This window comes from Talaromyces atroroseus, assembly GCF_001907595.1.
Source record: "Talaromyces atroroseus strain IBT 11181 chromosome Unknown scaffold_1, whole genome shotgun sequence".
Lineage (NCBI taxonomy): Eukaryota > Fungi > Ascomycota > Eurotiomycetes > Eurotiales > Trichocomaceae > Talaromyces > Talaromyces atroroseus.
The window spans coordinates 957,978-968,795 of record NW_017971433.1 but is presented as its reverse complement, the minus strand read 5'-3'; the positions used below and the strand labels follow the sequence as shown (position 1 = coordinate 968,795).

The 10,818-nt window shown below is 47.8% G+C and overlaps 4 protein-coding genes across 4 annotated transcripts, besides 1 other annotated feature; 1 reads left to right on the top strand and 3 right to left on the bottom strand.

Moving 5' to 3' along the window:
- Positions 1-124: 124 nt before the first annotated feature.
- On the bottom strand, positions 125-662 carry UA08_01427 (hypothetical protein; the record flags this gene model as incomplete). Its single annotated transcript, XM_020261089.1, has 2 exons — positions 125-424; positions 489-662. 2 exons carry the CDS (start codon positions 660-662, stop codon positions 125-127), a joined length of 474 nt encoding a protein of 157 aa, XP_020122856.1.
- A 220-nt stretch (positions 663-882) lies between these two features.
- Positions 883-4,568, top strand: UA08_01426 (hypothetical protein; the record flags this gene model as incomplete). The annotated part of the gene is made up of 2 exons (XM_020261088.1): positions 883-1,092; positions 1,146-4,568. 2 exons carry the CDS (start codon positions 883-885, stop codon positions 4,566-4,568), a joined length of 3,633 nt encoding a protein of 1,210 aa, XP_020122877.1.
- Positions 1,683-1,735: a repeat region (Identified by RepeatMasker using a combination of RepBase library and repeat library created with RepeatScout).
- Positions 4,569-4,798: 230 nt separating the features above from the next.
- On the bottom strand, positions 4,799-5,485 carry UA08_01425 (Pre-mRNA-splicing factor cwc21; the record flags this gene model as incomplete). The annotated part of the gene is made up of 1 exon (XM_020261087.1): positions 4,799-5,485. One exon carries the CDS (start codon positions 5,483-5,485, stop codon positions 4,799-4,801), a length of 687 nt encoding a protein of 228 aa, XP_020122876.1.
- Positions 5,486-7,271: 1,786 nt separating this feature from the next.
- UA08_01424 (hypothetical protein) lies at positions 7,272-10,314 on the bottom strand (the record flags this gene model as incomplete). The annotated part of the gene is made up of 5 exons (XM_020261086.1): positions 7,272-7,705; positions 7,767-8,601; positions 8,661-9,967; positions 10,036-10,207; positions 10,270-10,314. The coding sequence occupies 5 exons, from the start codon at positions 10,312-10,314 to the stop codon at positions 7,272-7,274; spliced, it is 2,793 nt and encodes a 930-aa protein (XP_020122875.1).
- Positions 10,315-10,818: the final 504 nt, after the last annotated feature.

Here is a 10,818-nt window from a genome sequence, read left to right as displayed (position 1 = left end):
AATGAATCCGGATCATAGAAGACATCCTACTCTCATGGTATGAGATGTGCAAGTGATATTCTTGTATAATTGGAAAGCTCTGCGCATAATGAAAAATGAGATTCATTTTCCTCAGAAATCAACCTCAAATGCATTGCAACACCAGATCGACAATAGCGAAAAAATCGTCCCGGTCAATCTGAGACGCATTAAGACCCAGTCCCACGACGAGTGTCCTTTTTTCATTTGGAGTCTTAGTCGCAATAGCACTACCAATTTGGCGCGCAAGAAGTTGATTGGTAGTTTCATGTCCAGGGGCATGTCCCCCCAGGATAGAAGTGGCAGTCAAGGCAGAAAGTGGGAGCAGACTATCGTCTGTGTCTCCGTTGGAGATTGTGTGGAATCCATCAGTCCCTGGATTGTTGTTCTCAAGAGGCACATGGAGCTACAAGGACAGTATCAGTTATGGGTTCCGTTCTGTTTCTATGAGAATCTCTGCGGAGGCGCACCCAATGAGCTAACCTGCCGTGTTGCGATATGGTGACCAGAATTCTATCGCTGAATCCCATGGAAAGAACATCTGTCGGCACGCCATTGATCGTCCCGGCAACTTGCTTAGTCTGGGCTGGAAACGGCAAAGTGAGAACCTCGTTGAGGCTATTCAAATCAACCATCTCTGCCATGACGATGAGCGTTCAGAACAGAGACAAAGACGTTTTCATTCGCCGATAATAATCGGCAAGGTGGGACAAAAGGCGGTGAGCCAAAGCGGTGAGCCTCCTGAGCTTCACACTGGGCCGAAGGCTCGGCAGAACTTTTTACTGCCAATCGATATTTTATAAAATACTTCTTTTCTCTTAGCAGTCTCTAACCTCGCACGATCGGGGCTATTTCGCAGCAATAATGCCGCCTTTCAAAGCTCGGGACCGCAAACAAAGGCATAGGCGGCAAGATGGAAAGGCTACCAGCGCTCCGGTTGACACCAATGTCACCGAAATCGTTCCTGTTTCCAAGGCGGAGAAAGAGGCGAAGCGGCAGCAGCTGAGGGAACAGCTCAGGGAGCAACAGCCAAAGATGTCTGCCAAAAAGAGGAAGCGTCTTGATAAATATATTGTGCGCATGTAAGGATCTTTTCTCTGCGATGCCGATTGCTAACACAATTTCAGGAAACGAAATTAAGGAAGGAGGAGAATCTAGAGTTGATGAAAAAGCTCGCGGAAACAAAGCTTGACCTGACCGAATTTCGGAGTATCAAGGATATGAGCAAGAGGGAGAAGAAACAACATGGCGGCACAGATAGTACACTCCAATCTCTAGACGCTGGGTTGTCAGGAGATGAATCGGACGAATTAGAGACCGGATTACGGGAGAGGAATGCTACGGCTCCTGATGTGAAAAAACCCGCGGCTCAAATCCAGGTTGGAAGCGGTCTGAAACGGCCACTTGATTTGGGATCGGATGGCTTTCCAATCCTCAAAAAAAGAAAGAAGACGCGGAAGCCGAAGTCAGTCGTGCAGGATCTTCCTTGGGAAGGCTTCGATTCGGGAGAAGATGAGGATGCCAGTGACGGTGAAAAGGAAAGCGGAACTCTACTTCACGACGCCAGTAACGACGATGACTCTGATGACAGTAATTTGGAAGGTCAGGCTGAAAACGAAAATGATGCATTGCAAGACGAGGACAGCCAAGAAACGAGCGATACGGACGATGACGATGACGATGACGATGACGATGAGGAAAGCGATGATGATGATGAAACTAAATTGGATATCCGTCCGAGGAACTCCGCCTTCAAAGCTTGGGCTACACAACAAATCAATGAAGCTATTGGATTCAAGCCCAGCTCGGATCAACCTCTCTCAGAGCAAATTTCCGCCTCTACTGAGTTCCTTGAGAAACGGGGCAAAGCCTCCAGGTATACAATCTATGAGGAAGAGCCAGTGCCTCAGGAACTTCAACCTACCACTGGAGATCCAGATCGTAAGGCATTTACCGTGAATGTCAACCGATCAGAGGAGGTCCAGGAAGCCCGCTTGAAGCTCCCCGTTGTAGGTGAAGAGCAGAAAATCATGGAAGCTATCTATAACAATCCGTCTATTGTTATCTGGGGAGCCACAGGAAGTGGTAAAACAACACAGCTACCGCAATTCCTTTTTGAAGCGGGCTATGGTCACCCAGACGGTCCGAACCCCGGCATGATAGCTGTCACTCAACCCCGTCGTGTCGCAGCAGTCAGCATGTCGAAACGTGTGGGAGATGAACTTGGCGAGTACTCAGACCGCGTCTCTTACCAGATTCGATTCGATACGAATGTTTCCAGTAATACTGCTGTTAAATTCATGACCGATGGTATCTTACTTCGGGAAATCGCAAAGGACTTTTCTTTGAGCAAATATTCCATTGTCATCATTGATGAAGCTCACGAAAGGAGTGTCAACACAGACATATTGATTGGCATGGTCAGTCGTATTGTCGATCTCAGAGAATCTATGCGCAAGGAAGACCCTTCGGTTAAGCCGCTTAAACTAGTCATCATGTCGGCGACGCTGCGAATATCTGATTTCACGCAAAACCAGCATCTTTTCCGCCATGGGACCCCGCCATTGGTTCAAGCCGAAGGCCGACAATATCCTGTCACTATACACTTTGCGCGGAGAACTCGCCGAGACTATGTAGAGGAAGCATACCGCAAGGTCTCAAGGGGCCATCGCAAACTTCCCCCGGGTGCTATGCTTGTCTTTCTCACAGGTCAGAATGAGATTAAACAACTCTCCAAACGACTGAAGCAAGCCTTTAAGCCTACTCAACGCGGCGAGACTGTCCAAGGCAAGCTCCAACTCTCAGCTGCAGACGCGCCGCTTGAGACAGAGGATATTGAACTAGGCGTCACAACGACTGGGCCACAGGGAGGAGATGACGATAGCGATGTCGATATCGTCGGGCTAGATGATGACGAAGATGATGAAGAGGACGCCGATTTCGACATCGGTGAGGAGAGTGTATCCTCTTCCACTAAAGTCCATGTGCTTCCTTTGTACTCCCAACTACCCACCAAGGAACAGCTAAAAGTTTTCGAACCACCTCCGGAAGGTTCGCGGCTCATTGTCTTGGCAACAAATGTCGCTGAGACCAGTTTGACGATTCCAGGTATCAAGTATGTCTTCGACTGCGGGCGGTCGAAAGAAAAACAGTACGATCTCAGTACTGGGGTTCAGACATTCCAAATTGGCTGGATCAGCAAAGCCAGTGCCAGTCAAAGAGCCGGTCGTGCGGGACGTACAGGCCCTGGCCACTGTTATAGATTATACTCAAGTGCAATATACGAGGGGGACTTTGCGGAATACACTGAGCCGGAAATACTGCGTACACCTATTGAAGGCGTAGTGCTGCAGATGAAGAGCATGGGCTTACATAACGTGATCAACTTTCCTTTCCCAACCCCGCCGAGTCGTCAGGGATTGGCCAAAGCAGAGAAATTGCTGAGGTACCTAGGAGCACTGAAAGCCGATGGGCAAGTGACGGAGATCGGAAAGAAGTTGTCACTGTATCCCTTGTCGCCCAGATATGGCAAAATGTTACAGATTGGCCATCAACATGGCTGCATGCCTTACGTGATAGCCCTTGTGTCGGCATTGGCAGTTGGCGACCTTTTTGTCCAAGAAAGTGAAGTCGACATGACAGTATCAAGACACAGTACGGATATGGAGAAGGTATACACAAACGCAGACAGGCTGGAAGATACACAGCGCGAAAGTCGTCGTAAAGATTTCAACCGAGCACAGCGTCTGCTCAGCAAACACGATGATACTTCAGATGCATTGAAGTACCTATCGGCCATTTGCGCATACGCCTACTCGAGCGGCTCTTCCGATGAGGAAGAATCTTTTTGCGAGCAGATGTTTTTGCGCAGCAAGGGCCTCAAAGAAGCATCCCAGCTTCGGGGTCAACTCACGGACATTGTCCGCGCCAATAACCCTGGACTCCTTGGACCGTATCAGCCGCGTCTTCCCGAACCGACAGCGAAGCAGGTGAAGGCTCTCAAGCAGATTGTCACGGCTGGGTTTATTGATAACGTTGCCATTCGCGCTGACGCATGTCCTGAGCCTCCGGAAATGGATCGCAAGCCACGACGAGCCATCGATGTACCTTACTACACCTTGTTCCGTTCACAAGAAGGCCGTGCAGTCGAACTATCCGAAAAAGCGGTATATATACATCCATCGTCGATTCTCACGCAGTTGACACCCAAAGAAATGCCCCAGTATATAGTGTATTCGCACCTGCAACGATCAACGGCTTCTCGTGTGCCTGCAGCAGACGGCAGTGCTCCCAAAGTGCGGATGTTTCCTTTATCTGCACCAAGCGGTCTACAACTGTCGGCCCTTGCGAACGGCACCCCTCTGATTGAGTACGGGAAGCCAATTGGCAAGGTTGAATCATTGGGCGGAAAACCGGAACGTCGCCAATGTTTCGTTGTGCCTTCTCTAGTCGGCGAACCTGGAAGTACGGGATGGCCACTGCCAGCAAAGAAGGTTGTTCAGGTCAAGGATCCCAAAGAAGGCTGGATCGTCGAGAAGTTTCTTTCCTAAGTGGCCAGCCAACCACGACTCACACGTCTAAAAATTCTTCTTTTTGTATATAAATTTGGCGTTCGTTGTAGAGCGTTTATTGTGATAAGGCAATTTGAATGTCAATGTCAGTTGGGTATCAATACAGAAAAAGAACCCCAGAATAAAGCAGTCCAAACGCCTAGATACTCATATATGTAGCGCCATTGATGCCAATCGAAAAAGAAAAGCCAAACAAAACGAAAACTCCTTCATGAATGTCGCCGCCGGGGATTCTTCCTGCGATCATCTTCTGCACTGCTATAATCAAGATCACGTTCATCAATATCATTCCGACTTTTCCCTTCTTTCTCTTCTGAATTTTTGTCCTTCGAGAAAGAAGACGCATTAGCATCCTTTTCCCAATCCTCTTTGATACCCAAAGCCTTCCTCAATCTCTCGCTTTCCTGTATCTTCGCTTCCGCCAGTTCATGGACCTGGTAACTCTTGAACTGTCTCCTGTCCTTATCAGACTGCCTGCCAGCACGCCTTTGTGCATCATAACCCTCTCTCCCTCTTCCCCCTTCCTGCAACTCCTTCAACAATCTCTCCCTCAACGCATCACACTTCTCATCAATCTCCTCATCTGTCAAGCCCTTCTTCTTGCTCTTCTCAAGCTCCTCACTCTCCTCCTCAAGCCGTTCCCGCTCTTCGAGCACCTGCAACTCGATGGCGCGTTTCCGGTCATGCTCCAATATCTGTTGATCGGGCTTGCGCTGCCTAAACCCACTTGATTGGCTGTTGTTGTTGATACCGCGAGTGTCTGCAGAGGATGACGGCACGGGAGGATAGGGTGCGCCGTAGCCGGCATTGCGTGGCTTGAGAAATGCGCTGTTGCGTTGCACGTAGCCTGAAGTGCCGCTACCGCGTGGCGTAGAGAGGCCAACGTTGGATGACATGATTCTCTTTTCCTTTTCACTTTTTGGGGGTGTTGTCGTTGCAAAAGGGGAAGAGCGCTTTTGCTGCCACAGAAAATGAATGAAGAGGTTCAACGAGGTTTTTGCGAGGTGTCTCAGTATCTCAAGCCATTCCAAAAACGATAGTCATGTGACATGTATGATCACGTGGGCGGTGACCCGGTTCCCGTAATGCATTTTTATAACTATAAGTCTGGGCACATTATAGCTAGCCGCCGTGCTAGATCTTGCCTTGGGTGGATCTCTTAAGCCCCCCGAGACAGCCCCACCATTAGCTATATAAAGAGAGCCATACCTAACCCCTTTATAGAACCCAATATGTCGATTGGTTATTGGATAGTACGACTTTCAAGGAACAATGACGTGGCGTGAATCCGCATGATAGGCCATATTAAAGAAATAAAAAAAGAGAGGCTCAGAGCTCAGGATAAGGTCTTTTTTTGTGAGGGTTCATGCTTGTATAATTCGGCCTCAGTCCTTAGAAGTCTTTTATAGTTCAAACTAGAGCTTAGAAGATAACATAATAAATGCAAATTAACATTAGCTTGCCAATAGTCAGTTTCAGGTCAGAGCCAGCCCAGTATTAATCAGTATCTTCCCAATCGAGCCAATAAGACATGTTGCTCGTCGTTGAGTCTGGAGGAGCACTTAACTCAGATCAGAACATGGTCACGCTTTTGTTGAAACCAGGATAGAGGAATTGGCCTTGTTAAACCAGTATGACAAAGGCATGTCTGAACATGCGAAAAGTTATATTTTCGAGCAACAGCTTTGGTGCGCAAGGGACTTGAAATCATGTAGTATCAGGGCAAACCTATCCCGAAAGGCTTCCAAGCGGTCTCAACCGACTCTATAAACGGATATCAGAATCAGAGCACATTCTGGATCCAGAGAATACAACCACAGAAAGCATCCAAAAATGTCGGCAGATACTCATCACAGTTGTCCTTGCTGATCAACCCCCCCGGGTTGAGAAGCTCCATGTTATTGTGGGTATAGTTAGACCATTGCATTTCATTAACAGTTACTAAGAGCAAAATCAATCAATCAAATTAATAATTAATAAAGCAATCTGAAATCAAGTATCTATAAGAATAAAGCGAATCACATGTCATTGCCTCTAGCATATTTTCGCATGCTCCATTTCCCATCCAGCCATCCGTTGTTTCGAAAGTGTTTCCTGTCAGCAAAAGAAATGATAATAAAAATAAAAGCAACCACGCAGAATTTCCCGACTCAGTCCGCAGTAATGACATAGGAAAGGAAAAAAAGGCAAAGAAAAATCTGAAAATGTCATCTGAATTTTCCATAGACGACGCCAGAGCCCACGCCAGCAGAAACCGGGATATGAGTGACAGAATATTAAACCGAGTACAAAGTTAGACATATCTTCATGGCATCACAAACGTAAGAGGGGAATGCAAATCGTCGAACGTCTGTCGAGACCTCATCGCATAAAACAGAAGGCGGAAGTTCTGTTCAGTGACACGTTAGACAGCCCTCTGTGGCAAGCAAATCCAGCCCACCGGTCAAATGCCAGGGTGCCTCATACATGAACACAAAGAAAATAATAATAACCAGAGGGAAAAAGAATAAGTTGAAGAAAGAAAGGCACAGGAACAGAAGTTTGAACATGGAAATAAAAGCAGATATATCTCCCCTGAGAAATTCCTGTATGTATATGACCCCTCCCTTTGATAATAGAATATAGAACATAGCAGAATTGAGTGTAAGAATAAAATACCGGCTGGAAAAAGAACCCCGTTGTTTATGCTTGTGACTCAGAAGAAACGCCGACCTCAGCCCCAGTCTGATTGGCAACAGTAGAATCAGGAATGGCAGCAATAGAAGTGGTAGCCAGACCCTTGGAATTATCAACAGGCCCATCGACCGATCCATCGGTAGCAGAGCCGCCATGAAGACTTTGAGTGTCTGTGGGTGGAGGTGTTGGCGGAGCCGCACCACCGACTAATGATCGCATATCAGCAAGAGACCTGCGAGAAGGCTGCGGCGAAGACTTGTGAGATGCAGGCGGCGTGGACGAATTTGCAGCCACAGTCGGAGCATTGGGATCGATAATGAGTTTCTCAATGGCCACGATTTGTTTACCATAGCTAAACTTCTTCAATTGGCTAAGCAATGGTTTGATCTCATCAATGATCATCTCTCGTTCCGAGCCTTTGACTTGGCCAAGAACTTTTTCTGTAACAAATCTGTTAAAGGTCTAATGATTGCAATGCGGACATGTGGGAAAATAACTTACGAATGACATAATTTCCGTACTGATCGCGCATGAGCCCCAAAAGCGGGCTCTCGCCACGGTCATTGTGAGTTGTCAGGAGTCTGATGATTTCTCGTCGCTGACTTTCTTCGCCGAACTCGATGCTCTTCTCCACAACGTTACTAGCAAACTTGTGCTTGGAAAAATTGTGCACATTCTTGATGACGGCGCAAATCATGACGGACCTATCCTTCTCTTCCCCGTTCTCAATCACGTGCTGAATGACATAGTTGCCAAATTGATCAGGGATCAAAGTCTCTGTGCAGACATGAAGTTCAGCAAGGATTGATTCACGGTCTGGTGTTTCGCAATGCTCTAGCATCCTCTGGATGACCCGACAGCCGTAAGGGTGAGTCGCTAGTTTGTTTACCTGACCCTTGAAAGCATTGATGATGAAACGAATGTGCTGGGACGGAACGCGCTCGATGGCTTTTTGAATGACGTGGTTGCCGTTCTGATCACGGACGCACTTCAACACATTGTTCTCGAGCTCCTTGACCATGGCCGCTTGTTGATCAGTCAAAATGTGCTCCAGAGCCTTTTGAACAACACGGCAGCCATACATCTGGGTCGATAAGGCCAGAATGTGACTCTTCATCTGGTTGGCTAGGACTCTCTTCTGTGATTGGTTGCCATGTTCGAACAGCTTTTGCACGACATAGTTCCCAAAGACATCAGTCATAAGCTGTAAACAGTTTGGCTGAATCTCGCGGAAAACTTGGTCCTTCTCGTCGCTATTGGCCGACTCGAGTTTCTGTTGGATAAACCGGGATCCATGCTGGTCCCCGCTGAATTCTACTATATGGTCATAGATATCCTGTCGACAATGTTAGTCCTAGGTCTCACATAAGTCTTTGTTTTAAACGAAATGATTACCTTCAGCTCGTACCGCTTGTTCGACTTATTGTGGGTACGGAATTCCTCGAGAAGAGGACTGCGGACGACTTGGCTAGGGTCGGGCTCACGGTGTGGAACACGTTGCACAATTGCAGATGGGAGGGCATTGTACGGCATTTGCAAGTAAGGAGAAAAGCCATTCAAGCGACTAGCCGAATAACCAGACAATTCATAACTGCTGGGGAATGAAAGGCGCTGTTGCATAGCCGCACCTGCAACGTGGTTAAGGTCTTGCTCCTGCTGTAAGCCTCGCAACCTGCGATCCAAGAGAGCTGCTTGTCCGTCGCTGATTTGTCCAGGCAGGCGGTGACCGGATGAGGGACGGAGCTGGTTATTTGCTACAGGAGGCGTCCTAATACTCGGGTAGAAGGAACCACCGAGTCCCCGTGTGAAATCGCCAGTAGGAGATGCATCACGATCACCTAACCGTGAAAGGGACTGGTATGATGCGAGAGGGAATTCATTTGGGAACTCAGATTCGTAGTTCGACATGTCCTGGTAATGGACATCATCGGTTGCCAGGTGGTTATTAAAGCGGTCAAAAGATTCCTGAGCCTGGTAAGCATTACGCTGGGCATTTGGGTATCCCGCGAGGGGTTGACCATCGTTTAGCTGCAATTGGTTCAAACCAGCGGTGATATCAAGCTGCCCACTAGATAGTCGCGGTCCAAGGCCGTGAGCTTCATAAGGGTGGTAAGCTGTGCTCGTCGAACCGGAATTCTGAGAAATATGAGAAAAAGTGTTTTGACGCGTCGATCCGGCAGAGATCGACTCCGATGCGACGTGTGAAAACGGACCGACGCCCATAGATCCAAGGACATCTTCAGAACGTGAGGTATCGCGGGCATTTGGAACCAAACTTGACTTGCGTTGGAACCCACCAGTGGTTGTGTTAGTGGAGAACGAGTTATATTGCTTCTGGTCGTCATTCCTGAAGTTCCCGAAATTACCAAGCGACAATCCTTCGGTGGTAGGTACAGAATAACCATCTCCATTCGGACCCAGATAAGCCTTAGAAGCCGACGCACTGTTGTTATGGCCAATTGCATTAGTGCGAGGGAGGGAGAAGTATGAATTGTTATCTCCATTTTCGGCTCTTGCAGGAGCGCTTCGATCCCCGGCAAGGGTTTCGATCGGAGAAGTCTTGATGCTGTTACTTTGATTCATGCCCAACGACGTCGCGGAGCCAACCGTGTTCCATGGAAGGCTGGCACGGCCTGCCCAGCCATCTGATTCTGATGCTGCCAATAGTGAACTCGAGCCAGACTTCCCCTGGAAAGCGTTCTCTAAAAAAAAAGAATTATCAGTTTCAGCGACTTGAAGAGTTGATAGATGATTGTTTGCTACTACGCACCTCTAGTCACGGTGCCCTCGGACTCACTATCAGAGCTGAAAGTATTTCTCGACCATATGTTGTTGTTCCAGCGGTCTTTGCTGGCTGGAAAGCCGTTACCCATGCCTGTGTTGTGTGTAGAGTTTGTTCGGTCGCCATTAAGAGTCGATGTACCGATAGGATTAGTGCGAACCTATATTGAGTTTAGAAAGTGAGAAAATTGAGAAAGAGCACATATGGTGTATAAAATCGTACATTATTATGAACGGTCGACCTGTTGGTGGCCATAGTCGAAGCCATATTTGCCGAGTCTGCCTGTTATTGGTATGAGACGATGTTATATTTACGTCAACCGAATGCAAATGACGAGTAACACGTTTGTTTCTAGACAGATAGGTTTTGTTAGTATTCACCATTGAGGAAGAAGAAACAAATGAAGTCCGCAGGGCGAGGCTCTCAGCCGGCCGTGAGACGCTCGAAATGCTCCGAAGATTGAAAATCACTAACTATTTGAGACGGCAGTATGCGAAATCCAAAGCGAGGGTGAGAGAAATGTGGATGCAACCCGAAGCTCAGTAGGATATTGAGAAAAGCCTTCCCAGTCGGAAATGCGTTATCAATGCAAGGCAGACAGCCGAGGTATATTCTTCCTCACTTAATGTTCACGTCGACGAGTGTATTGCGTGCGTGCGTGTATGTGTGCGAGCGTAAGAAGGTGGAATCGATTGACCTATGCTCCGTGCATGCCCCAGGAATTCAGACAGTCGCAGATCGCATTCATGAAGGTTGTGGAGCCCTTTTGTC